At 40.6% G+C, this 26,217-nt stretch overlaps 3 protein-coding genes across 9 annotated transcripts; 2 read left to right on the forward strand and 1 right to left on the reverse strand.

Annotated features, from left to right (window-relative positions):
• The first annotated feature begins 249 nt into the window (after window positions 1–249).
• LOC6726576 (ATP-binding cassette sub-family A member 13) lies at window positions 250–21,201 on the forward strand. Of its 3 annotated transcripts, XM_039297870.2 has the most exons (15): window positions 250–641; window positions 12,198–12,580; window positions 12,633–12,775; window positions 13,550–13,633; window positions 13,691–13,831; window positions 13,911–13,958; window positions 14,177–14,316; window positions 14,383–15,389; window positions 15,452–15,572; window positions 15,681–15,871; window positions 15,932–16,269; window positions 16,330–16,982; window positions 17,168–18,426; window positions 18,501–19,206; window positions 19,536–21,201. In XM_039297870.2, exons 2-15 carry the CDS (start codon window positions 12,279–12,281, stop codon window positions 20,394–20,396), a joined length of 5,994 nt encoding a protein of 1,997 aa, XP_039153804.1. In that variant the 5' UTR covers window positions 250–641; window positions 12,198–12,278; the 3' UTR covers window positions 20,397–21,201. The 3 variants fall into 3 exon arrangements, with proteins under 3 accessions (XP_039153804.1, XP_039153805.1, XP_044779601.1); XM_039297871.2 differs by lacking the exon at window positions 13,911–13,958 and having other exon boundaries at window positions 252–641; XM_044923666.1 differs by lacking the exon at window positions 250–641 and having other exon boundaries at window positions 12,114–12,580.
• Window positions 21,202–22,382: 1,181 nt separating this feature from the next.
• LOC120285370 lies at window positions 22,383–23,413 on the reverse strand. 3 transcript variants are annotated; one of them, XM_044923669.1, is made up of 2 exons: window positions 23,201–23,413; window positions 22,383–23,150 (listed from the first exon to the last, which is right to left on the reverse strand). In XM_044923669.1, exon 2 carries the CDS (start codon window positions 23,113–23,115, stop codon window positions 22,483–22,485), a length of 633 nt encoding a protein of 210 aa, XP_044779604.1. In that variant the 5' UTR covers window positions 23,116–23,150; window positions 23,201–23,413; the 3' UTR covers window positions 22,383–22,482. The 3 variants fall into 3 exon arrangements, with proteins under 3 accessions (XP_044779604.1, XP_039153813.1, XP_039153812.1); XM_039297879.2 differs by having other exon boundaries at window positions 22,385–23,138; window positions 23,201–23,405; XM_039297878.2 differs by having other exon boundaries at window positions 22,385–23,147; window positions 23,201–23,405.
• A 1,421-nt stretch (window positions 23,414–24,834) lies between these two features.
• LOC6726581 lies at window positions 24,835–25,869 on the forward strand. Of its 3 annotated transcripts, none has more exons than XM_044923668.1 (2): window positions 24,835–25,045; window positions 25,096–25,869. In XM_044923668.1, exon 2 carries the CDS (start codon window positions 25,131–25,133, stop codon window positions 25,761–25,763), a length of 633 nt encoding a protein of 210 aa, XP_044779603.1. In that variant the 5' UTR covers window positions 24,835–25,045; window positions 25,096–25,130; the 3' UTR covers window positions 25,764–25,869. The 3 variants fall into 3 exon arrangements, with proteins under 3 accessions (XP_044779603.1, XP_016022680.2, XP_039153797.1); XM_016172286.3 differs by having other exon boundaries at window positions 24,839–25,045; window positions 25,099–25,869; XM_039297863.2 differs by having other exon boundaries at window positions 24,839–25,045; window positions 25,108–25,869.
• Window positions 25,870–26,217: the final 348 nt, after the last annotated feature.

Here is a 26,217-nt window from a genome sequence, read left to right on the forward strand (position 1 = left end):
GAAATATTCTTAAGAATTACCAAACACTATCAGAATATATTAAATTAAGTTTTCACTTAATTTCACCATTTAACTTAAGAATGGTGGCTATATTAAAATTCTATTCCTTTGATCCCTTGTGTGCGCCCATGCTCCGAGCGCGCAACATGTTGCTGGTGCGATGGCCGGGAGCAACATGTTGCCGCCCACACGCAACAACAACGAAGTTGGAAGTTGGCGATCGACGTCGACGATCGCTTTTTTTCTTCGACGTCGGCAGCGGCGGCAAACTGGCAGCGGAATTAAATAATTTTCCGTAAGCGCGTTTAGTCAAGCTCAGTTCAATTGCGGCCAGCTTTGTTGGCGGACGTTTCAGGCGGCACTCTATACACTGTTACCAAAGGCCAAGTAGTAACGAAAACTGAAGCAAACTACCGAAACATTCTTATTTTTTACTGTGCGAACTGTGCGAGCGAGAGGCAATACCCAAAGACAACACTCAAAGTGAAGAGTAAAACTCCAAAACAAAATATACACATATAAAACGCCGTGTGCAGTAAACAGTTGCAGTGACCGAAAAACCTTAAAAACAAAAAAAAAAAATAATAACAAAGAAACACCAACGAAGAAGTACCAGCAGCAGCAACAACTCGATTAGCGCGGTTAGTAGTTTTTAGTTTTCTCAGCTGTTTTTACCAGCTTCCTAAATAAGTAAGTAGTTTTATTAATTCGGGTACTTGCTAAATCAAAGCAGCAACAGCTGTTTTCAATCGCGGTCACTTTCAATTTCGGTGCACTGAAAACAATGGCCCACCACTATTTCAAACATTGCAAAGGAAAAAACGATAGTTGAATCCTTTTGTATCTTTCATTTTTAATTATGTTGCGAAATCTGTACAAATGAAGCATATACAACTTTTTGTATGTATGAACAATAGCTTTTTGGGTGAACAAGTTTGAGAAGGACCAAGACGTTTTCCTCAGTGTTGGTTCGAGTTGCTGGTCGGTATCTGACGTTTCTGGTTTTTGAGGTTTCTCTGCACGTTTTTCGGCGTTGTTGTTTTGAGTGCGTCTCAAAAAGGGCTGGACAAAACAAGAAGTGCGGAGCAAAACAAAAGCGCTGGACAAATTGTCCATTCGAATAACCGTATTTAACACAACCACAAAAGTTGTAGATTTGTGTAGTTAAAGCCAAATGGGCAGCACAAAAGGAAGTGGCGAGAGCAACAACAGCAACAAGCGATGAAAGCGAAAACGCATAGGAAAAAGCAAACAAAAGGAAGAGTAAATACCCTAAATTTTAATAAGTTGTTTGGAAATCCCTACGCAAATATGTTCAGCACTTGCAGTAAAAATTCAAAACATTTCAATTGAAAATATTTATTAAAGTTGTGAAACACAAATAAATTACTCGTCGTGTGGCCTGAAAACAGTTGCAATTCATTTTGATAGTTTAGGAATTAGATTTGTTCCACCTTTCCTATTGAAAAACGCCCAAATTTGAGATCTATTAAAAACTCTACCATTTTAACTTAAGGCGGTGGTGCGCTTTGCTAATCCATGAGATCTGTAATGTGCATAGCCAAGTAATTATCACGTGTGAGTGTTGTACGGACATTTTCCCTGGAGGGTATCCGTCATGGTTTTTTCCGGCCATCGCATCTAAAGTTTAAAAGTTACAAAATCTCGACGTGAGAGATTTTTAACATTTCGCCATGTGAACCACGGAGTGGTGGGGGGTGGGGGGCGAAGAACCAACTGCAGGTGTGTAAGCATCTCAGATGCACTTGAATATATGTACATGCACATGTACATATATTGGTAGTATCTCTGAAAATGTGAAGAAAGATATTTTTAAAGCAGCTGTGGGTATTTTATTAAGTTACCTTTTGTTCTACATAGTATACAATCTTATTCTTATTGATTTAAGACTATTTATGTAGTCTTATATTATTTCTGGGTTGTGGGGTAAACAGTTAATTGTCTGAAAGCATTCTTTCTGAGCAGAAATGCATTATTTATTTGTGATAAATTTAATTGACTGGTCGTTCAAAGCATTCCTCTTGCTACCCGTTACTCGTAGAGTAAATGGGTATATAGGGTTGGTTGAAAAGTATGTAACAGGCAGAAGGAAGCGTTTCCGCACTTACACGGTATATATGTATGTACATATATTCCCGATCTGTCCGTCGATCCCAGGATCTATTGAAGCTAGATTGTTGAGATTGAACATGACGATTCCAGTCGCATAGACGCGCCGCAAGTTTGTTTCTAACTGTTGCCACGCCCACTCTAACGCTCAAAACTGCAACGACCACACTTTTAAACAATTTGTACATTTATTTTTATTTCTATTAATTTTTTCCCCCAATTTCTACCGATATTTCAGAAAATATTCAATTCTTTCCTTTACCAGCTGAGTAAGGGGTATCTGATAGTGGGGGAATTCGACTATAGCATTCTCTCTTGTTTTAGCTGGATATGCGGAAAAGAGGAACAGATTTAAAATGCCATTCAAATTAGGGGTACTTTCGAGCAGGATAGTAGGAGTAGTGAGTTTGGCCCATAGCCTAGTTGGCATTCTGGATTCGTCTTCCGTTTCCTGAGCGTCTCGCGATTATCGACGGCATTACCATAAAATCTTTTAGCATTCCGCCACCAGGGGCACTGAGCGTTATTATCAGACTGGTTATTTATCAAGACTTAATTGCATTGCAAGTTTTTGCACATGTAAGCAGCGACCTTGCTGGCTGCTGATCGGGCTAAAAGTAAAAATCAAAAAGCAACAACTTATAAATAAATAAATAAAAAGTGAGCAGCGTTTCCTATGGCCAGCCGAATGGGTTTTATAAATAAAATACGAGTATGCGGCAGAATCTACATCTGATTGGGCATATAATTATAGCCAAGTCTGCTCAGGTTCTTGCCGACTCATGCTGATCGGTTGGCCGGTCGCTCGATTTGATGTGATTCAAGTTGAAGTTGGCTCACAAATCGAAAATCAATATTCAAAAGTATAAACAGGAAAACGCGTGCGTTTTTCAACGCTTCAGTGCCGGCGATCGCGTTTTTGTAAGTCGGAGAGCAACTAATGCGGTTTCTAATGCAAAGTTAAGTTATTAAATCGGAAATACGGTTAACTTATATTTTGTAACAGTAAGTCATTCTTATTCCCAAGCGGAAGTTAAAAGTACATCCAGTCTTACACTGCACGCTTAATTATAATTTAACAATATATAGAATCTCTTAGAATCAATGCACCATAGTCAAAAGTTGAAATTCAAGACCCATTGTGGTTATATGCCATCGATTAGTCAATTGATTCCTGAAAAAGAGTACCAATTAATATTGAATCAATGTACTAATGAGCTGGAATGCAGTTAAAGAGCACAGAAAAGGGTAAATCAAACCAAATGGGCATAAATATTGTACAATGAACGCAAGAAAAAGAGAAAAGAAATAAAAAACGGTGAGTGCATTTATGAGATGGATTGCAGTCAAAGTACCGAGATATGAAATGTTGCATAAACTGCACTATAAACCCGGCAAAACGCGTGCGATTTTAAACGCTTGGACACACGCGATTTAATCAGCTGTCGCGGAACATAAAGGGCGTTTGCGGAGGGGGGTAGCTACTGAAAGATTCCATGTACAATTTAAGTGGGATAATCATCCAAGCAAAATGCATTACACAAACCCATTTAAAGGGTGGAGGGGATCACGCCGGCGACCAGTCCACAAACCAGTTTCGCCTTATTTATATTTACTTTGATACCTACCACTGTTTTCGTTTCGTTAGCGCGACTTGCTAGTTTTTGCGATTAGTGAAGACTCATGGTCAAGGTCGCGCTGAAATCCGAGTTAGCCAATAGATCGATGATAAATTGCGGCTAGAATCCACTCAAGTTGGCAGTCGTCTGGCGAAGTTTTATGTTTATGCTGATTCTGCCGCTCGGGCACTGAAAGAAAATGTATTCACTTTTATGCATATTTAATTTATTTTTAAATGTATATTTTTGATGATGTACCATTCCTATAAAGTGGCACACAGCATTTAGGATCACTGAATCTAAATGTTAAGCTTCAACACTTTCCTGTATTTTTCTAGTGCGGATTGATTACCAGAGGTTTTCAGGGAGACGGCGCAGGTGGGTCAAGTTCTCATCTGAATTAGTGCGTCTGTCAGTCGAGGACAGCTGAGATGTACTTATATGCAAATGGAATGGAAGTTCACACATCTAAAAAGTTGTGGAGTTACTTGTTAAAAAGAATAGCTAGTAGATATATGTAGGTATCTTTGAGCTAACAATACTACTAACTATTGTAACCGAAATGCACCTTCTCTTAAAGGTCAATGGAGCATTTCGAGTTCTGGACGGCTGATAATACAAACCTGTTGATACGCTCTTTCTTGCCTCGAATACAGCGGTTTGCTATATTGTTATAAAACACTTAAGTCTAGTCGTTCTGGAGATTCTAAATACATTGGCTTAGAACGAACTTTCGATTAAACAGCACTTAAGTGCTGTCTGGGGTAATTCCAGGAATTCATTTGCATATTGAGCAACCAAACGTGATCTAAACGAGTTTTGGTATAAAAGGGGAGGCGGCGGGGGGATGGGATCTCGAAACAGCCACGAAATCCCGTTTCGCAACTGCATCAGATTCGCAGATTCGCAGATTCGCTTATTTTCGCTGTATTTTAATTAGCCCAAAAGTATTAGTATTAGTTTCGCTTTGCAGGTACCTACTTGTAAAAAAGTACGCGAAAACATCTGGCTATTATGGCCAAAGGGGGCATAATGCCCATTGCCTTCTCCTGGCCACTGGGGGGACTACGTGCCGGGAGTGTCTAATTGCCGGTGGAATCGCAGGCATTAACACATTTGCATACGGCCAATATCTTCCTTGAACTGGATTGGAGTGGCAGGCCTGTGGGAGGCTTTACCTGTTAATTAAAGCCACTGCACTAGCCGCTACTCATTTTTTGCTATTCGCAGACTACCTTGTAATTATCAGCTTAAATTCCCTGACGCCGTGACGAGCGAGCGGGAATGGAGCTGATAAGCCGCTCGCAAATAACCATTTACACCATCTACGACTATGTACATAGTATATTTGGCCCAGTTTTCTGCCGGCGGGAAACTGGAACGATCGGTTCACGCAACATTAGCCGGGGATCAATCAAGCATTAGATAATCCCCGCTGATGATGACATTGGGTCCACTGCAACATTATGCTATAGGCCATTGACTAATCGGCAAATGCAACTGAAAGTGGATTTGGAACTGGGACTAAATCTGGTATTTTACTCGATCTGGTTCCATAAGCTTTGCCAAACGAGTTGCCAGTGGGGCTGGCATTTATTTTGGCGTGGTTAGAAACAAATTTAACTGTTGCACATATTATGAAACTGCCCATCGTGTTTGTCGCCCCATTTGAAGTAAGCACATTTTTTTAAAATTTATATTTTGTAATTATATCTCTAAGATTTCCAAAGGGAAATATATATTCTAGAACACAGTTGATGGTTGAAATATTTTGCAATTTTTGGTGGATATTTGCAGCTTATTAATCTGGAAACTCCACCTTAACCAATAATAAACAATGTCTATCAGATATCAAAATAAAATGAGGTTAATAGATCCTGATATCGAGTGATTCATACGGGGAGACGGACAGTCGGTCGTGGCCAGATCGACTCGGCTTGATCCTGATCAGAAATATATACTTTATACTTTATACGGTCGGAACCGGAACCGGAACCTGTTACATACTTCATTAACGACTCCAGTATACCCTTTTACTCTGCGAGTAACGGGTATAAAAATGATTCGGGACGATTGCGTAAGCAAGATTATTCAGCAGATTGCTTCTGTTTTTGTTTATCAATATTCGCAAACATCAATTGGAACGTCTTATATGTTATCACTCTCTGATGAAGTGGTTCTTGTAGTTTGCAAATACATTTTAATTTTAATTTTAATTTATTTGTGCTTTATCCCTTATATATATATGTACATTTCATTAAAGCTAATGGTATAATTAGGTATTTACAGTGTTTAGCTAAGGCTTTCATCTGAAATATTTATTAATTATGTCTAGTTGACCTGTTTTTAGTTTTTTGTATAACAATATTTATTATTTATTAAGGAAAACAAGGGAGAAGAAAAACCTTAATTGACTTACAACTAACTTAAAAAACTAAGACTTGAAACAAAAGATTGTTAATATTGTATTTTTTGTTGAACTTTTTGTACACCTACTTTTATATGTAGGTACTTAGTGTTTGTGTAATAAGGTAAGTTCATTATTAATTTTAACAGCTTGTTTTGGCATATTTGAAGTTTTTTGATATGAGTTTGAGCACATCTACCCCAAACAGGTGACCCATACATTAATATTGGATTAAAAATTGTTTTAAAAATTATGATCTTATTGGATATTGATAATTTAGATTTACGATTTATTAGAGGGTACAGTGTGCAAATAATTTTATTAACTTTCATAATTGTGTTGTTGATGTGGTATTTAAATGTTAGTTTTTTATCAAAAATTATACCCAAATATCGAATGTTGTCAACCCATTGTATTGGAGAGTCTAGTATTCGCAACTGTCTATCAGGAAGATAACGAGGTTTCCTTCTTTTTGTAAAAAATATAGCATTCGTTTTATTAGGGTTAATTTTAATTTTCCATTTTTTGTAATATATGTCTAATTCATTTAAGTAACTCTGCATGGATTGATTTATCTCGCTGTACGAGAAACCAGCACTGTAGACAGCGGCGTCGTCAGCAAACAGTGAAAGTACACAGTTTGTAGCTTGTGGAATATCGTGTGTAAAAATATTAAACAATGTAGGTCCTAAGACAGAACCCTGTGGCACACCTGCATTTAAAATTCGTCTAGCAGATTGACTACTGTCCAAATTAACGCTAAAGTATCGATGTGTCAAAAAATTTTGAACTATTTTAATGAGGTATATGGGAGTTCCAATCATCTTTAGTTTGTGCAACAGTCCGTCATGCCATACAGTATCAAATGCAGCCTCAATATCAAGTGTAACCAGCCCTACAGATTGTTTGGATTGGATACTTTCTTTAATATAATTTCTTAGTTTTAAGGTCGGCAGTATGGTATTTAGACCATTTCTAAAACCATACTGTACCGTTGGTAGTGTGTTGTGTATGTCCAAAAATTTCACCAATCTCAATTTAATTAATTTTTCCAGAATCTTGGACAATCCGCTTAATAGGCTTATTGGTCGGTAGCTTTCAGGGTTATCAGGAGGTTTTCCTGGTTTGAGAATTGGAACTATTTTTGCTATCTTCCAATCCCGTGGGAAATAGCCTGCCTGAAGACAGTGATTGGCAATGTTAACAATATGATTAATGGCGCTTGTAGGAAGGTTTTTCAAGGATATATTAGGTATTCCATCAATTCCAGGAGATTTTCTAGTATGGAGAGCTTTTACAATTGAAAAAACCTCTGGATAAGTGACTCTACAAATTTCTGCGATGTTGTTTGGGGTTTCAGCTATAGATTGTAAAGATATTTTGACTTGGTCAATTGTATTTTGGTTTGAATATGAATGTGTCAGATTATGCTTCAGTTGAAAGACATCAGCAAGAATATTCGCTTTTTCTTTTCCAGAAGCGTATATTTCATCAGCTTTACTTAGACACGGAACAATTTGTTTTCTTTTTTTTAATTGCTTTGGTTATATTCCAAAAGGGTTTGCTGCATTTATCCAGCTTTTGAAGTTTATTGTTCCATTTTGCATTATTATAAATGAAAAGCTCTTTTCGTATGATGTAATTTAAATGATCACATCTTGATTTTAATAATGGATGACGTGACCTAAACCATTGTCTTTGGATAATATTTCTTGTTTTAAATAATTCAGTTATATGTACAGGGAGTGTAAGCTTGGAGTGATGTATAGGTTTATGAGGGACTGCTTTAAGAAAGGCATAATTGATTACTCTAGTGAAAGAGCCGATTAAATTATCAATATCCAAAGTCGATATCTGTGAGCAGTTGACAACCACCTCTTCAACCATCAGCCTTTCATTTATAATTCTCTTAAAAAGCGCCCAATTTGCCCTTCCCAAAATCGGATATGTTTTTACATTGCGCATAAAATTTGTAGAGTATTTAATAACCACTGGTAGGTGATCAGAGGAAAGCTCTTGCATTACTGCTGGATTAGCCAGCTGGTTAGGGATATTAGTGAGGCATAGGTCCAATGTTGATGCTTTTGCTTTATGGTTATGCGGAATATATGTGGGTTGCGTAGGGTACAAAATACTGAATTTTCCCAGATCTGAAAGTTCATTGAGAATTTTGCCCCAACCATTGGCTCGGGTACACTTCCATGCTCTGTGGCGCGAGTTGAAGTCCCCGCAAATTAGAAAATTTCCATTTATTTGTGAGATCTTAAGGAGATCAGATCTATACAAACTTTTTAAATGATTATGGTCCCAAGATAAGTCACATGAACTAGGAATACATTTTGAAGTATTTCCAGCAAAGTAAATAGAGTAAATTTTTAGACTGGAATTAGAGTCAGTGTTGATTTGTATACCTACATTTTCAATAACATGACTTTTAATGCAGGGTATTTGTTCATGTATCAATGTGTTACTAACTGCAATGGCAACGCCGCCTCCCCTACTTTCCTTCCTGTCATTTCTGTATATAGTGTATTCGGGTATATTAAAACGGTCACTATGAGTCAGCCACGTTTCATTTATAAGTGCTATGTGAATGTGATTATTTTCTAAGAACTTGATTAGTTCTATACGTTTGTTTCTAACGGCACGAGCATTCCATGCCATAATATTCAAATTATCAATAAAATTATTTGTTTGTGTAAACATACTTAATCGCTAACTGAGAAATTGCTTGAAATTGCTCTCCCTTATTGGAGCATTCATTAAGTCTTGTTATTAATTCAGACAAAAGAGAATTTATCTCTTCACATGAAAAGAGATTAGTTTCATTTGTGATATTTGCTTTGGGATTAGGCAAAGTATGAATATTGGTGAGTGCATTACTATAGCTACCAAAGTTGAGTTGTTGCACTCTCTTAGTTTGAGTAGGCAATGAGATCTGGGGTTGATTTCCAAAGAGAGCAGATGGAGCGATGTGTTGCTTAGAATTCCTCATTCCATGAGCTTCCAAGTTATTTCTTCCAATGCGTTGTGATGAGCGTTTGGAAAGTAAATTGAGATAAGAAATTCGGCATGGGCATGTCAGTTCTGTCGATGGATGGTCGCCTTTACAGTTAGCGCATTTTTTGTTGTTTACGTCCATACATACGGCAGTCTGGTGTGATCCAGCACAATGGGCACATGATGTTTTAACTGAACAATTATTTGATCCATGTCCAAATAGTTGGCAATTGTAGCATTGAGTAATTTTATTCTGCAATTTCACTTTATACTCCCAGCGTACTTTAGTGTGGTTGACATACATAAAGTTTTTGCGCAGTTCCTTTACTGTGATACTTTTGTTTACGAAATAAACAATGTACAGTAATAATTCATGATCAGACTTAGTTTTCTTTTCCACAATTTTGACTTCGGTGCATTGTAATCCTAGGTTTTGTAGCATGGATTTGACAGTCAAATACATTTTATAAGCTAGCAATTACAATGCATTATGTAAGTAATGGCTTTATTAGGAACCAACTCGAAAGCCATAGCAAGTTTAAGCACTGGCTAGTGAGCGTATTAAGTACTGAAGTACCCTGAGCCAGATTTTAGTTTCTGTTTATATTTCTAGGCAACTTAATATTCTTTTGTCTCGCCTCTCGAGATTTTCCCACTTTGATTTAAGTCCCAGCCAAAAGTCATAAGTCAGAGTGTTCACAACACTGAGCTAGCTCTATGCATACATATGTACATACATACATATGTACATACATACATATGTATATACATACATATGTACATACATACATATGTATTCAAAATGTACATATTAAATCGGGACGGAGTTGATTGGCATCTTGGCAAGATCAGCGGGTGGCGTTCATCAAAAGTCTCGGCCCGAGCTTTGCATACGAAACAGGCGAAAAGAATAAACACTCTTTTATTGCTCGGCTGTACGTCTATTTGATTTGTAACTGGTTTTGCGAAGTTCGACATTGTCCGGGTCATAAATCTGGCCGTCAATTGCCTGCCAGGTAATGGTTGCGGCTCATCTTTCATCCGCACTCGGCTCAAATGGACAGCTGGTCGCCATAACGCCATTACGATCTCGGGCACCTTCACCTCGAATACGTCGAGCTCCTGTTTGGGCCATAACTCTTTGGCCGATCTTTCAGTTTTACGAGGACCTAAACCTTGTGCGAGGCCACATGGTAAACTCTAAAATACAAAATTAAGAATTAATATTCTTGCATTAATGCTGTATTTACATTGTATCATTTAATTTATAGAATAACACTGTGATGTATGGGTTTCTTGCAACCGGAACCCAATTTTATATTGTTATACCCTTTACTCGTAGAGTAAAAGGGTATATTAGATTCGTTGAAAAGTATGTAACAGGCAGAAGGAATCGCTTCCGACTATATAAAGTATATATATTCTTGATCAGGATCAATAGACGACTCGATCTAGCCATGTCCGTATGAACGTCGAGATCTCAGGAACTATAAAAGCTAGAATGTTGAGATTCAGCATTCAGATTCTAGTGACAAAGACGCAGTTTTTTGACACATGTTGCCACGCCCACTCTAACGGCCTAAAAACGGGGAAAAATTGCCACGCAAACATTTTTTGCAGCTATTATTTTTTATAATTTTATTAGTCTTGTTAATTTCCATCGATTTGCGAAAAATTTTTTTGCCACGCCCACTCTTACGCCGCCCAACCAGTCACGCTCACACTTTGAAACAATTTTTGAATTTTTTTTTTAAACAAAGGAATTTAGTTAATTTAACTTGATCTTGAAACTGAGTGACTGCTTAAAGGCATAGCTGTTTTGCCTGGTTGGCCGGTGACTCAGAGTACTCCGCTGAATAATTTAATTCAAATAATAAAGGCACGTTTTAAAATAATTGTCAGAAAATGACGTTAACTGCCACAATGGCACTATGCGGCTTAGCTCTTCGATTGCCACCGGGAAGCACTTTTGCCGGCAAGGCGAACAACTGAATAGCCTGAATTAGCAAGGCGGCTAACGGCACAAAGGCGGCTAACAAAGCAACAGGGGCTAATTATGCTGGGGAAGCGATATCCGTAGATATGAGATACCATCTGTCCCCACAATTTACACCCAACTCTCTTCCGTTGCTAAATATGGGCAAAATATGACGAGAGCCGGTTCCATTGGATATGTCGATAATTATTGGGTAGTATATTGTCTACAACTGCAGCAGTGGAAAATGACTTCTAAATACTTTATGGGGGAATAATTATAATTTGTCGCTAAGATCTTATGAACTTTAAGTAATCTGACATTTTTTAGAACGCCATAGTCGAGTGCCTCCACTATCCCGATACCAACAGGGGTAATCCGAGTCCATGTCTGTAAGCTTGCTTGCTTACTTTTAAAAATAAACGGTTAACAGTGTTTTTAACTATCCTTTTGATGGTTACAACAGATTTAAAAGAAACTTATTTAGTTTCGACCATACTTTGTAGCAGTAATTACGCTATTATGTACATGAAGTAGAAATAGCTAGTAAGTTTTGACCAACTCCGTTAGTTAATTTTTACCTAAATTAGTTACAATGGTGCTTATGTATTCCGCAAAATTACTAGAAAAGTACTCTCACATAACAAATTTTTATTTTTTTATTTTCAAAATAATTTATTTCCAAGTCGGTGGATTTTTCCAATTTGTTAAAGGAACGGAGGTTATAGCTTAACAACTTTAATTTGATATATTTAACAAACTAACTTAAATTATAACTAAGATGTATTAATTCTTAACATAAATTATTTTGTATCATCAATATAGAATTTTATTTCAACTGAATATTTACCTTAAGTAGCAATAAGATTCGCATAAAATTAAAATTAGCTGAATCAAAAAAATTATGATTATAATTATAACAGCCATTGTGTGTATATTTATCAAACGAAATGTTTTATTTGTCACCTTGACTTTTCGATTGAAGATATTTTTATTATTTATTTGTTGGCCCAGATATAAAGAACTATGCTAAAAAGTGTCAGTCATTTCGATTTTCCCTTTGCAGACGACAAAAATGCCCGAGTGATCAAGCCAACACAGAGATCGCCAGTGGGACAAGTGACAGGAAACGGAGAAGTCAGCCGTAATGAGGGTGCACCTGAATGGTCGCGAGGTCCGGGAGCTGTTGCGAAAGGATTTGCTGGTGCGATGGCGACAGAAAGGGCTGAGTCTGATCCTGCTGGCCTGGCCAGTGATGGTCTTTATGCTGCTCTACCTGATCCGTCTGAAGTACGGATCGGAGGAGCTGGAGGCCTGCCAGTATCCCACCCGCCTGCTGCCCACCAAGAACCAAGTGGTTCCCGCTGCCTTCTCCTACATATGCAGTATTGAGAACCGCTGCCAGCCGGCGCATCCCTACGAGGAGTATTCCCATTGGAAGGAGGCGCCGTATGCTAGTCTCTTTTCCCAAATTACGCTTTTACAGACTCCTCAATTTCAGACTGCACTCCGTGATCGATGTGGTCAACGCGTTCGTAACCGACGAACGGCTCCACAAGGCCGTCGTGGAGCTGGCCGAGAAGGCCAACTTTGTGTCGGCCATAACTACATTGATCACCAGTGATCGGCTCGACATCATACGAAGTAAGTGGTAGTACCCTAAAATTACAATAATTGCATTCAGATATTTTTGCATAGGGTTACTGTGTAAACAAAATTTCTAATGTTCCCAACTTCGCAGGGTTAAGTTATTGGGTATAGGATTTGTGGTTTTTATACCCGCTACTCGTAGAGAAAAGGGGTATACTAGATTCATTGAAGAGTATGTAACAGGCAGAAGGAAGCGTTTCCGACTATATAAAGTACATATATTCTTCCGACTATATAAAGTACATATATTCCTGATCAGAATCAATAGCCGAGTCTATCTAGCCATCTTCGTATGAACGTCGAAATCTCAGGAACTATAAAAGCTACAATGTTGAGATTCTGCATACAGATTCTAGAGACAAAGACCCAGCGCAAGTTTGTTGGTCCATGTTTCCACGCCCACTCTAACGCTCATAACGCTCGACAAAACTGCCACGCCCTCACTTTTGAACCATTTTTCGAAATTTTGTCATAATTTTATTATTTTGGTCATTGCAAAAACTTTTTGACACACCCACTCTAACGCTCTAAAGCCGCCGAACCGGACACGCCCACATTTTGGAACAATTTTTAATTTGTTTCTCATTTTATTCACCAATATCTATCGATATCCCAGAAAAATGATTATATTTCGCGTTCGCATTCACAGTAGCTGAGTAACGGGTATCTGATAGTCGGGGAACTCGACTATAGCATTCTCTTTTGTTCGGTATAAATATGTTTGAATATTCATTGATTTGCAACTTTTTTACTTCTTTTTTTGTACAGGTAACATAAGTGAAATAATTTCCCTGGTGCCCGAAATCGAACGACGAATGAACTACAGCTTCGACATCAAACATTTGTTTTCGAGTATGTTTAAATGTAAACTGCTGTTATCCAAATAATCCCAACTGATTTCTCTGGTAGATCGCGAGACCTTCGTGAAGTTGGGCGTTCTTTTGTGTGGTCATCCGTTTCCCAATACCGATACTATACCGCTGGTCAATGAAATCCTGGAATCCGAGGACTTTAGCCAAGCCAACGATGCAGAGCTCGATGCAATGCCCAGTGAGTTGAACCCTCTATAGAAGAGGTCCCCTTATAAATTCCCAAGCACTGCAAATTTCCAATCTTGCTCTGCCTCCAGCCCGCCGTCGTCGTCGATCCCAAGATCTTCCCACGGACTGGAGGCCAAGTGAGCATGATCAAATTTTTTTTAATATTGGAAAAGCTCCCTAATTACATTACAAATTATATTCTTAACTCCCATCTTTGCTTCTATTGCTTAAATGAAAGGGGCTTATCTTTTAAACGCGGCCGTACATTCTGTTTGTAAGGGTGTACAATAACTTATTCCAAAAGTTTTCCCAAGTTGCCAACTGCTTTTGTATTTATATCCATTCTAACCACCAGCTAAATACTGCAAGCGCCTCTACCGGGATGTGACTTCTACGAACCAAGGCAAACTCACCTGGAACACCATCAAGCCGATTATCCAGGGACGGATCTTGTATACCCCTGCCAACGCTGTGACCGAAAGCGTGGTGAAGTTTGTAGGTTTTTTCTTTGCAATTTACCTTAATAAGAAACGCGAGAATGTAATACTTATATTATTACAGAGTAATGCCACCTTTGAGGAACTGGATAGGCTGAAGCAACTTAGTCGTGCAGCAGCTACTATTCTCACCAAGCTGCACACAAACGCTACTTTCCAGGAGGCCTTCGATAATCTGCTCAAGTTGGCCAAGTCGCCACTGGTCAAGAGTTTGGTCGGCGATGACTTCGATATTGGGGAAATTGAAAGGGTCTTCCAATACATTCGCACCAACCAACTGATATATGATATTCTTACCACCGTGGCAGATTTAATGGATTGCGTTTCGGCCGATCGTTTTGAGGCTGTAGAAAGTGTGGACGAACTGCACAAGAGAGCCTACGAACTAAATCAGAACAAGTTGTTTTTGGCCGCCCTCAATTTGGAGGACGTAAGTCTAAAGCAAGCGTCCTACCGCCTGCATATGGATACGGATAACACACAGCCGACTTTTGAGAACCGGAACAGATTCTGGTTCCCCGGACCCGCCGACAGCATGGTTATTGATCTCAAGTATCATCGTGGCTTCGTTCAGCTCAAACAGATGGTCGACCTGGGAATTATCAAGAGCAAGCGAGAAGAGGCGGGCTTTGCGCCGGAGGAGGATGGGCCTGAAAGTGGGCGTTCCTTAAGTGGTCTTTTTAGCATCAAGCAAGTGGAGAGCGATGCGTCCGATGAGGATGATGATGACTTTGATCTCAGTCTGGAGGAAAGCGGTGACGAGCAGGCCACTCCAAAGGTATTAGCGTCTGCGAATGATCAGGAGGAAACAACCATTTCTCCTTCATCCTTGGATGGGATAACCACCGAAGAAGTTATGGGCACTACAGAACAGACAGTCGTAAGTGGTGACCCAGATCTCCTTCTGCTCAAGGATGAAGATGTGCTGAAGCGCTCAAAACGGCAGGGTCTGTTCGATTTGCTTGGAGGCTTCGGTGGATCTGGGGATGCCAAAAAAAAGAACAAATTCGAAGTGGACAACATGCAGTTCTACACCAAGCAATTTCCTTATCCGTCCTTCCTTAACGATGTGTAAGAGTTAATCGTTATCAATTGAATTAGTCCTTTTAATATATTATTTTTAATTTTTGTAGCTTTAAGCGTGGCTTGTACTTGGCCCAAGGTGTACAGGTGGCTTATCTACTCGGTCTGGTTGTATTCGTGGCTCTTTGTGTAAGGGAACGCATCTGGATGCGAGAGAGCCGTAATAGCATGGTGAGAATATGAATATAAATAATTATTTTCACCTAAAACAATATGGAACATGAGCTATTTTAAACATTTAAATTTCTTACAAACCTATTTTATATCTATCCCCTTTAGTTGATGCGATCAATGGGTCTGAAGGCGCATTCCGAGCTGGTAGCCTGGGCGCTGATAAGTTTTTTGGAGCTTTGTGTAATCTTTGCGCTGATCAGCGTGGTCCTATACAGTGGCGGTATTTTGGGCTATACCAACTGGTTTTTCATGATGTTCTACTGCCTGAGCTTTGGCCTTTGCCTAATTTCGTTCTGGTAAGTAGTTCTTACATTGCACCATGTATGGATAAACTAACTTTTACGCTCGACTTCCAGTTATATGTGCACCAACTTCTTTAATTCGGCAAACATTGGTGCTGTGGCCTCCGCCCTTCTATTTTTCATTAGCCTTTGTCCGTTTATCATTGTGCTGATGTTCGATGCCAAATTGAGCGTTTTTGAGGGCTTCCTGGTGGACCTCTCCTTCACAACGGCCTTTGCCAAGGGCTGGGGCGAGCTGATGCGAATGGAGCTGCAGCAGGAGGGACTGACAGTACGTCATCTCATCCAGGTGGGTCCTGCGAGAAGTGAGTGCGCCATGGCGCTGCTCATGTTCCTCCTCGATTTTCTGCTGTATGCGGTTATTGGACTGGCCTACCAGCGCTATAAGAAAAGTATGTGGTTTCCGATGGATTGAATCATTAAATCAAAATATTATTTTTCGGATTAAGCAGATAACTACAGCTTTGTGAAGGTCAGTCGCTCGCAATTGGACGGCAAACTGGGCGCCTCGTTGGTTAATGTTAGCAAACTGTACGGCAGCAAGTGCGCTGTTTCAAACGTAAGCCTCGACTTTGCGCGCAACCAGGTGAGCTGTCTTCTGGGTCGAAATGGAGCTGGAAAGAGCACGCTGATCAAGTTGCTCACCGGACAAATCGGGCAGAGCAGTGGCAAGGTCCTGTTGTCCGGAGAGCACCAAGTGGGTGTCTGCTGGCAGGATAATATCCTAATACCCACGCTGACGGCTCGGGAACACCTGCAGCTGTATGCACAGATCAAGATACCACAAGGTGGGAGTGGAGGTGTGGAGGAGATCCGCTCAGAGGTTGCCCAAACCCTCCAAAGTCTAAACTTTGGTAAGCACGAATCTTATCCTTCGTGGCAGCTCTCCGGGGGCTACAGACGACGCCTCTGCGTGGCCATAGCCTTCATTGCTTCGCCCAGTGTGGTCATCTTGGATGAGCCCTGCAATGGGGTGGATGCCAAGGCCAGAAAGGACATTTGGCAGTTGATTGAGCGCTTGCGTCAAGGGAGGGCAGTCATCTTTGCCACCCATTTCCTGGATGAGGCCAAGTACCTCAGTGATTCACTTGTGATAATGCGGAATGTAAGTATAAAACAAAAGTGCAATCTGATTCATATTATAGAATATCTTCTTGAATCTGCAAAGAACATGCGAATCTATATTGGCTTGGGAATTTTGTATATTTACTACAAGTATTAATTAAGCTGCAATTTAGTATTCGCTGGTGATTAAAATATGTGCATTTCGATTTTTGTTTACCTTTCTAGGGTCGCATTATTGCCCAGCATAGTCGAGACTCCCTGCAGTGTTTGTGTACCTCAAACTATAGCATTCGATTACGTTGCGCCGATGCCACCGGAGTAACCTTCGTCATCCAGAAGGCACAGCAGCTTCTCCCCCAGACTCAGGTAACCCATTCGGGAGCCGCAGATTACCCTCACAGCCTGACCATCAATGCCAGCTATGCGGAGCATCTAACACCAGGAGCCGTCGAATTTCTGGAACTGCTGCAGTCCCAAGTGGTAGCTGGCAGCATCAGCGATGTGGAGCTCACAGCCAGCTCTAGCCTGGAACAGGAGTTCGAGCAGTTGAATAGGAATGGCGAGGAAACGGGACCTCGGCGTCCTGCCAGCGATCGGAGTGGAGTAGTCGCAGGCCCTGCAATGATAACAGACGAACCACCAACCGCTTGCAAGCAATTCCGACTGCTCATGGGCAAGCGATTGAGGCATCTGTCCCGGAACTACCGCCTCCTGCTCTATGTCCTCCTGCTCCCAGCTCTTTTCGAACTGTGTGCCATGTGGTTCGTCAGCTATCGTCTGGAAGATGACTTCGACACTGTTTTACCCCTGACCCGATCGCTCTATCCTCAAACCACTCAGTTTTTGTCACAGGAAAGGGCAACCAGCTTCTCCGAGAAACTGTATCCACAGCTAAGAACCTCATGTGACCATCTGGGAGAGTGCAGAGTATTCAATACTTCTGAACAGGCCTACGATTGGGTCCTGAACTCTTGGGGCGAGTATAGCGAGCGCCGATACGGCGGCTATGGATTAAACGGGTCAGGTGCTACAGTTTGGTATAACAATAAGGGATATCACTCCATGATGGCCTGGTTAAACGACCTCAACTCGGAGCTACTGCGCACGACTATGAACGACTCAGAGTCCAGTATCCTTACCCTGAATGAACCGTGGAAACTGGGTTATGCCGAACTTAGTACCAGCTCGATCCTTCGGCAGGCAGGTGACGGGTCTATGGTCTTTATCTTACTGATAGCTTTTGGCTTGGTAGTGGCCTCAGGTTCCGTTTATTTGGTAAACGAGCGTGTTAATGGTGAGAAGCTGCAGCAAAGATTGTGCGGAGTAAGCGCGGTTACCTACTGGCTGGTGGCCCTCATCTGGGATTATCTGGTGATGGTCCTGGGTCTGATTGTCTGCCTCGTTGTAATCCTGATGTTCGGAATGCCTGTCTTTATGGACCGCCAGCAGCTGGTGGGCATCATTGGACTGTCCCTGGCCTTTAGGTGAGTTCTTGAGGAGAGAGAGGGAGTCCTGAATTATGAATGCCGAATCATTTTCTATATTTTCTATTCCACAGCTTCGCCTGTGTTCCATCTGTTCATGTGGCTGAGAAGATCTTCAGCGATTCAAGCATTGCCATTGTGTCGATTTTTTGCGCCAATCTTATTGTCCCGCTGGTCACCATGGGCATCATCCTGATCCTGGGTGTGGTGGGCGATGGGCCAGCGTGGGATGATTGGCGCCACGCCCTCAACCAGGCCTTTTTGATCTTTCCAATTCATGCTTTGGGAGACGGCTTCCTGGAGTTGTGCAAGAACTATATGGTGGCCTTGGTATTCCGCCGCTACGACATCGAATCGTATAAGCATCCCTTGGCCAGTGACCTGCTTGGGCGCCACTTTACCGCCCTGTTTTTGGTGGGCGTGGCCGCCCTGATCATCAACGTCCTCATCGAGTGTCATTTTCTGCGGCGTCTGTGGCAGCGAGTGGAGCGGTTGCTGGACTGCACCTACCGCCGCGAGCTGGATAAACTGGGTCAGCTGAAGCTGGTAAACATCCAGAGCATCTTCAAGAGCTGCGTGGCCACCGGTGAAGCGGTGCGGGCGGAGAATCTCTGGCTGGCTTACCGCCGCGGGCACTATGCGGTGCGTAATGTTTACTTCAGTGTCCAGCGGGGCGAATGCTTCGGGTTGTTGGGCAAGAATGGAGCCGGGAAGTCCACAATCTTCAAGCTGCTCACTGGGCAATTGCAGCCCGACGTGGGACAAATTTACTTCGAGCAAGTGAGTAACTTCTTTTAAGATCCAATTTTAAGCTATGTTAGTATATTTAATTTTTATAACAAAGAAACCTTTCATTGAAAATGATTTTAAGATTATTATTTATTTTATTTATTATTCATACACGGAAACAATTGAACTGTAGAAGTTTAAAATCATGTTTTAAAAGCCAAAAACAGCCACCATATTTTTGTGCTATCTGAGAATAATTATTTGTGTTATTTCAATAGCTATCTGCAGAATGTTACTTATACGCAGTGTGGCTCGGTCATGTTCTTTGTGGCTTTACATTTGCCTGACAACTGTGGTATTAATTGCAACTCGTTTTTCAGCCCGGCATTTCATACTGCCCGCAGAGCAACCCGCTGGACCCGCTGCTGACGACGACCGAGTGCATCCGCTTCTACGGACGCCTGCGGGGCATTCGCGATCTGGATCAATTTTTGGACCGTGTGCTGGACACGTACGAGCTGCGTCCCTACAAGGATGTCCAGGTGCGGAACCTGAGTGGCGGCAATAGGCGCAAGCTAACTGTGGCTGTGACCTGTTGCGGATGCACGCCCACCGTCCTGATGGATGAACCAACGAGCGACATGGATCCCGTGACCAGGGACATGGTGTATGCCACCATCGAGCAGCTGCTGCTGGCCCGCAGAGCGGTGGTGCTGACCTCTCATTCCGTTTCGGAGATCGAGCATCTGTGCCAAAGGGTGGCGGTGCTTAGGGCGGGCCAGGTCATCGCCAGCGATAGTCCGCAGCGGTTGAAATCAGAACATGGTGGTTACTACTCCGTGACCTGCTTCTGCGGCCCCGCCCAACAGGCTATTCTTTCAAGAAGCTTGAGTCAACGATTGCCGGGAGCCCGGGACTTGCAGCACTATGCCCACAGCTTGCGGTTCCTCGTCAGGATCCGTTCGCCTGGCAGCCTGGGCGATGCCCCCCTTCTCTCTGAACTCTTCGCCATCCTTCGCGATGTCTGCGTGAATGTGGCTCGCTTTTCGCTGAGTCGCTGCCGTTTCGAGACCGTTTTCGAACGAATCCTTGACAGCAGCGAGTCGAATGGCAGCAATGGCGTGCACAAGGATCAGCAGCAGCAGGATGCCAGGAAGGATCTGCCAAGCAAATCCCCTGCTGTCGGTGGCACTCTCGAAACCGGCTATATTCATTGTGGCTATGAGGAGACAAGAACTTAAACGACTCAGTCATGCTCCGATTTTGAAACCAAAAACGACTAAATTCAAATTCCATTTTTTAATCGAATAATCGTTATTATTCCGGACTTTTTAGTGTGTTCAAAATTACAGTTGCATCAAAACTAAATTAGAGTAATTAAGAAATTAAAATGACCATTAAGAAAGCTTAGCAAACCAAATTATATTGTTCTGCTGTTATATTCAACTAGACAAATCATTTTTTTTGTTTTGTAAACTGATTTCGGTGTACTACTTGTTATTATTTTATCAAATATTGGACGTCATTTGAAATAATTAGGCAGATAATAATAATTAGAAATTTAAAAGGCAAAGGATTTCCCAGAAAAATTGTATTTCTAATAATTTAGCTGCGTTAATATTTAAAAATTCTAGCTTTATAATGAAGTTTGAAACTTACTATTATCGTGGGTGGAATAAATTAGTTTATAAGTCATGAAACGTTTGTTTATAGCCGACATATGCATATAGATTAGTACCCTAATGCAATTTTTTTTAATAGTTAGACCAGTTTTATGTGATAAGATGTGATAAGTTGGGGCCTACGTGGCAATAATTTACTTAATTCTGGGTGTTCTGTTTAGACATTATGAGTCCCTCCCTTGCCCCAAAACATTATTTCCATAGAGCTTTAATAAATATTTACTGTGTGCGTGAAATGTAAGATCAATCTATCGATAAAAAATAGGTATGTATATGTATATGTCAGGGCGGAATCCTAATAGGATCTGTCTGAAGTTTTGTATTGCAATTTGAAAACTAATAAAGAGAATGATGTATATATGAATTCTTATGTCTGATATCTGTTGTTGAGTTAATACGCTTTATATACATAAATGTATGTTTTGTCCAAAATCGAAAATGTGAAATTCAAAATCTTGTCATATGTCATTAAAAAAAGACGCATGAGTTTGAAAATCTATGCATATTTCGCAATGCTGAAATCTTAAAGAATGATATGCCAATGAAAACAGACAATATTTCTAAGTATTTCTAACTCTGAACATTTCGTTCATCTAATCTTTCGAAAAAATTTCGGCTATATTGACCGGCTGTTAATAGTGATCCTTCAGTGAAACTTGGGACTGAAATCAATACATGTAAGGGTGTAATAAATTGAATTATTTTGCACAAACTAGACATAAATACTTCCCGAGATCTCAGCGTTTATAAGCATATAAGAAACCCCTATTTTAACATGCGCATTATGCAGGTGACTCAAATATACACAAGCAAACATTAAATTCGCTACGATTCCAAGTTTTCGTTGCAAAATAATTGAAAACAAAAAAGTTTTCCATACTAACACTTAATTTCAAACTGATCGTTTATATGACAGCTATATGAGATAGTGGTCCGATCCGGGTGATTTTTTTATATAATTTTGCTAGAAAAATAAGAAAATTTTGTTTTAAGTGTCTACCTGAACTAGAAGTATGTTTGGCCACTTTCCCCATACAATGGGAACCACTGCAATGACCAGTTAACATAAAAGATGATCCCTACAAGTACGCTACACTTTACACAACATAGACAATTTGACGACGACAATTCTATACGACTTCCCTGAACTCGATCTTAAAGCGAAACAAATGCTGCTAGCTTGCTATCCCAGTTCTTTTGGCTTGGGTCTATGTAAGCTTTAATAGCTGCTAAGAATCCAACTTGTAATTTATACAAACTCACTTAAAAGAAATTATTCAATACGAGGAATCTCACTGAAACTACAAACCAGGCTTCGAACCAGGGTTACCACGCTCACAACGTGGGGTCCTAACCACTAGACGATCACGGCTACATCGGGCGATAAAACCGCTGCCAGACGACTGGTTTCAGCACAGTGCGCAGAAAATCATAGCAATTCAAAGTATGCAATTGTCCAATCTGTGATTACCAAGCAAGTAATGGAAACCATGTCGTAAACAAATCTAAGTACCAGCAAAACGAATTTTAAGTTGTCTTGAATAGTATTGAAGGGAACTGTTCTTTAATCTATTGCTTCTTACAAATAGCTTAACAACGAAATCTTTTATTTCATTTTATGTTTATATATTATAAGATGATAATACTACGGGTTTTTGGCCTTCGCAACTCCCTTGGCGGGTAATTTCTGGCTGCAACTGGCTGGGGATGAAGCCGAGGAGGTTGAATTGGCATATCCTCGGTCGCGACGCTGCTGGAGGCGCTTCTCGAACCTATTGCGTAGCGTGTCCATGGGCGTGTTGAGGGTGAAGCTCATGTCGGGCAGCTGATAGGCGGTCAGCAGGAAGTTGCAGCGAATCCGCTCGATGGCGATGCGCTTGATGAGCCCCTGCATCTCATCGCTCTGTACAAAACTTTTGATGGCCGCGCGCGCCTTGTCCTGTTTCTTAGATGCCTTGGATCCACCGGCTCCCAGCCCATCTGCAGCAACCGACTCGAGCTGTGGGTCAGCACTTATGCTTCTGGCACCATGCTGGCTCTTCCTGGACCTGTCGCGTCCACTCTTACTGGATACATCAGCCGCAGTGCCAGTCGATGTTTTTGTCCGGCCCAAGGTGCATGAATATGCTACATCAGGTACCATTTTTTCGATCTTGACTGTTTTAACATCAAGATCGCTGAGTGTCTTAGATTTTCCACCGACACTTCGTTTGGGGGCTTTTGTCTCTTCTTTTCCGGTTGAATCGGAGACAATTTCGATGGTCTTAAAGTTGTTCATGCTTCCCAATTGTTGTCTTCAAGCTAATAAAACTACTATGACTTTAATCAACCATTTAACTGACGAGTTTCAGTTACAAACTTACCTTATTTCAACGTTATTAGGCTGCCTGTTCGCATGTGCTTATTGTTGATATCGATAGACTGATTGAACGATAGCAACCAAATAGTGCTGCGTAACGAAATAATTGGATGGCGTCATCTGGTGCTCGGTCATATACTTATTATAGTGCAATTATTGTGTGTCCTTCTGCAACACTGTGCCTTAGATTTGGATTCTGGCTGGCCGCGTCCAACAACCAGTTGTAGTTAGGACCCGTCTAGTGGTTAGGACCCTACGTTGTGTCCGTGGACACTCAGGATCTCGAATCCTGGTCACGGCAATGTTGAAATAAACATTGTCACTGAGATGGGGGTTTTCTTATAAATAGTTTGTGTATATTATCTGAAGTGATAAAAACTTCTCTCATTCAAACGATGTAAATTTAATTTTAACGCTGATTATTTAGACATATTACATTTTTATTTAATTGTATACTCTGAAGATTGCTAAGGATCAATTGGCACTATGTAAAAAATTCTTGTTTTGCATTGCCTTAACGTTATTATTATTTAAAAATAGCTTAGAAATACTAATAGCCGAATCTATGTACACAATATCACAAAATAAATTTCAAAAATGACTTCATATTAGTATATCAAACATTTATATATTACAAAAATAACACAGTTACCTTCCTTGAGAAAACATACAAGCTAATTACTTCAGAACCGGAAAAAATACAAAAATGTTATATTCAAGAGACGAGAACCAATTAAAAACTCAGGGCAGGATTTAATATAAAAAATAGATTTTTCACTGTTTCGATTAGATGACCAAAATCAGGAGGAAAGTTGAAAGGTTCATTAAATGAAATTTAAAATCTTCAATATAAAGAAGGAGACAAATTAACATTTACAAATACCAATAAACACTTACTAAATGCAACACATAACTCCCCAATTTATTCAAAACCGTACCAAATTGAAGTCGTAAACCAAGTACAGGAAATGCTTAATCAGGGATTAATTAATGAAAGTAATTCGCTATACAACAGTCCTACCTAGGAAATACCAAAAAAACTGATGCTTCTTGAATAATTAAATAAAGAGTAGTAATTGATTAAAGAATACTCAATGAAATAACTATCCCTGACAAATATCCAATACCAAACATGGACAAAATCCTTGGTAAATTAAGAAAATGTCAATATTTTTCTATTAATTTGGCAAAGGGATTTCACCAAATATAAATGGACCCAGAATCAATATCTAAAACTGCATTCTCCACCAAAAGCGGACATAATGAATACATTCGAGAGTCATTTGGCCTTAGGAATGTACCCGCTACCTCTCAAAGGTGCAAGAACAATATCCTTCGACCTTTGCTTAACAAACACTGTTTAGTGTATTTGGATGATATTAAATATGTATTTGGATGATTTTATATTATATTCTATTATAATTTATTGCACATACCTTACCGAACATTTCAATTCATTAAAACTATGGTTTTTTTTAAACACACAGCTATATAAATGTGAATTCTTTTGTGAATCCCCTTAAAAGGGTAGCCTATGCTTGGTTCTATTTCTTATTGTGGTTCTTGATTATTATCCCTTTTACTCGTAGAGTAAACTAACTAGCCAGACTAACTAGCTTCCAGAGACAGCGCAAGTTTGTTTCCAATTTCCAGCCAGAATCCAAATCTAAGGCACAGTGTTGCAGAAGGACACACAATAATTGCACTATAATAAGTATATGACCGAGCACCAGATGACGCCATCCAATTATTTCGTTACGCAGCACTATTTGGTTGCTATCGTTCAATCAGTCTATCGATATCAACAATAAGCACATGCGAACAGGCAGCCTAATAACGTTGAAATAAGGTAAGTTTGTAACTTAAACTCGTCAGTTAAATGGTTGATTAAAGTCATAGTAGTTTTATTAGCTTGAAGACAACAATTGGGAAGCATGAACAACTTTAAGACCATCGAAATTGTCTCCGATTCAACCGGAAAAGAAGAGACAAAAGCCCCCAAACGAAGTGTCGGTGGAAAATCTAAGACACTCAGCGATCTTGATGTTAAAACAGTCAAGATCGAAAAAATTGTACCTGATGTAGCATATCCATGCACCTTGGGCCGGACAAAAACATCGACTGGCACTGCGGCTGATGTATCCAGTAAGAGTGGACGCGACAGGTCCAGGAAGAGCCAGCATGGTGCCAGAAGCATAAGTGCTGACCCACAGCTCGAGTCGGTTGCTGCAGATGGGCTGGGAGCCGGTGGATCCAAGGCATCTAAGAAACAGGACAAGGCGCGCGCGGCCATCAAAAGTTTTGTACAGAGCGATGAGATGCAGGGGCTCATCAAGCGCATCGCCATCGAGCGGATTCGCTGCAACTTCCTGCTGACCGCCTATCAGCTGCCCGACATGAACTTCACCCTCAACACGCCCATGGACACGCTACGCAATAGGTTCGAGAAGCGCCTCCAGCAGCGTCGCGACCGAGGATATGCCAATTCAACCTCCTCGGCTTCATCCCCAGCCAGTTGCAGCCAGAAATTACCCGCCAAGGGAGTTGCGAAGGCCAAAAACCCGTAGTATTATCATCTTATAGTATATCAGGATAAAATGAAATAAAAGATTTCGTTGTTAAGCTATTTGTAAGAAGCAATAGATTAAAGATCAGTTCCCTTCAATATTATTCAAGACAACTTAAAATTCGTTTTGCTGGTACTTAGATTTGTTTAAGACATGGTTTCCATTATTTGCTTGGTAATCACAGATTGGACAATTGCATACTTTGAATTGCTATGATTTTCTGCGCACTGTGCTGAAACCAGTCGTCTGGCAGCGGTTTTATCGCCCGATGTAGCCGTGATCGTCTAGTGGTTAGGACCCCACGTTGTGAGCGTGGTAACCCTGGTTCGAAGCCTGGGTTGTAGTTTCAGTGAGATTCCTCGTATTGAATAATTTCTTTTAAGTGAGTTTGTATAAATTACAAGTTGGATTCTAAGCAGCTATTAAAGCTTACATAGACCCAAGCCAAAAGAAC

The sequence above is a fragment of the Drosophila simulans genome, chromosome X (assembly GCF_016746395.2).
Source record: "Drosophila simulans strain w501 chromosome X, Prin_Dsim_3.1, whole genome shotgun sequence".
Taxonomy (NCBI): Eukaryota; Metazoa; Arthropoda; class Insecta; order Diptera; family Drosophilidae; genus Drosophila; species Drosophila simulans.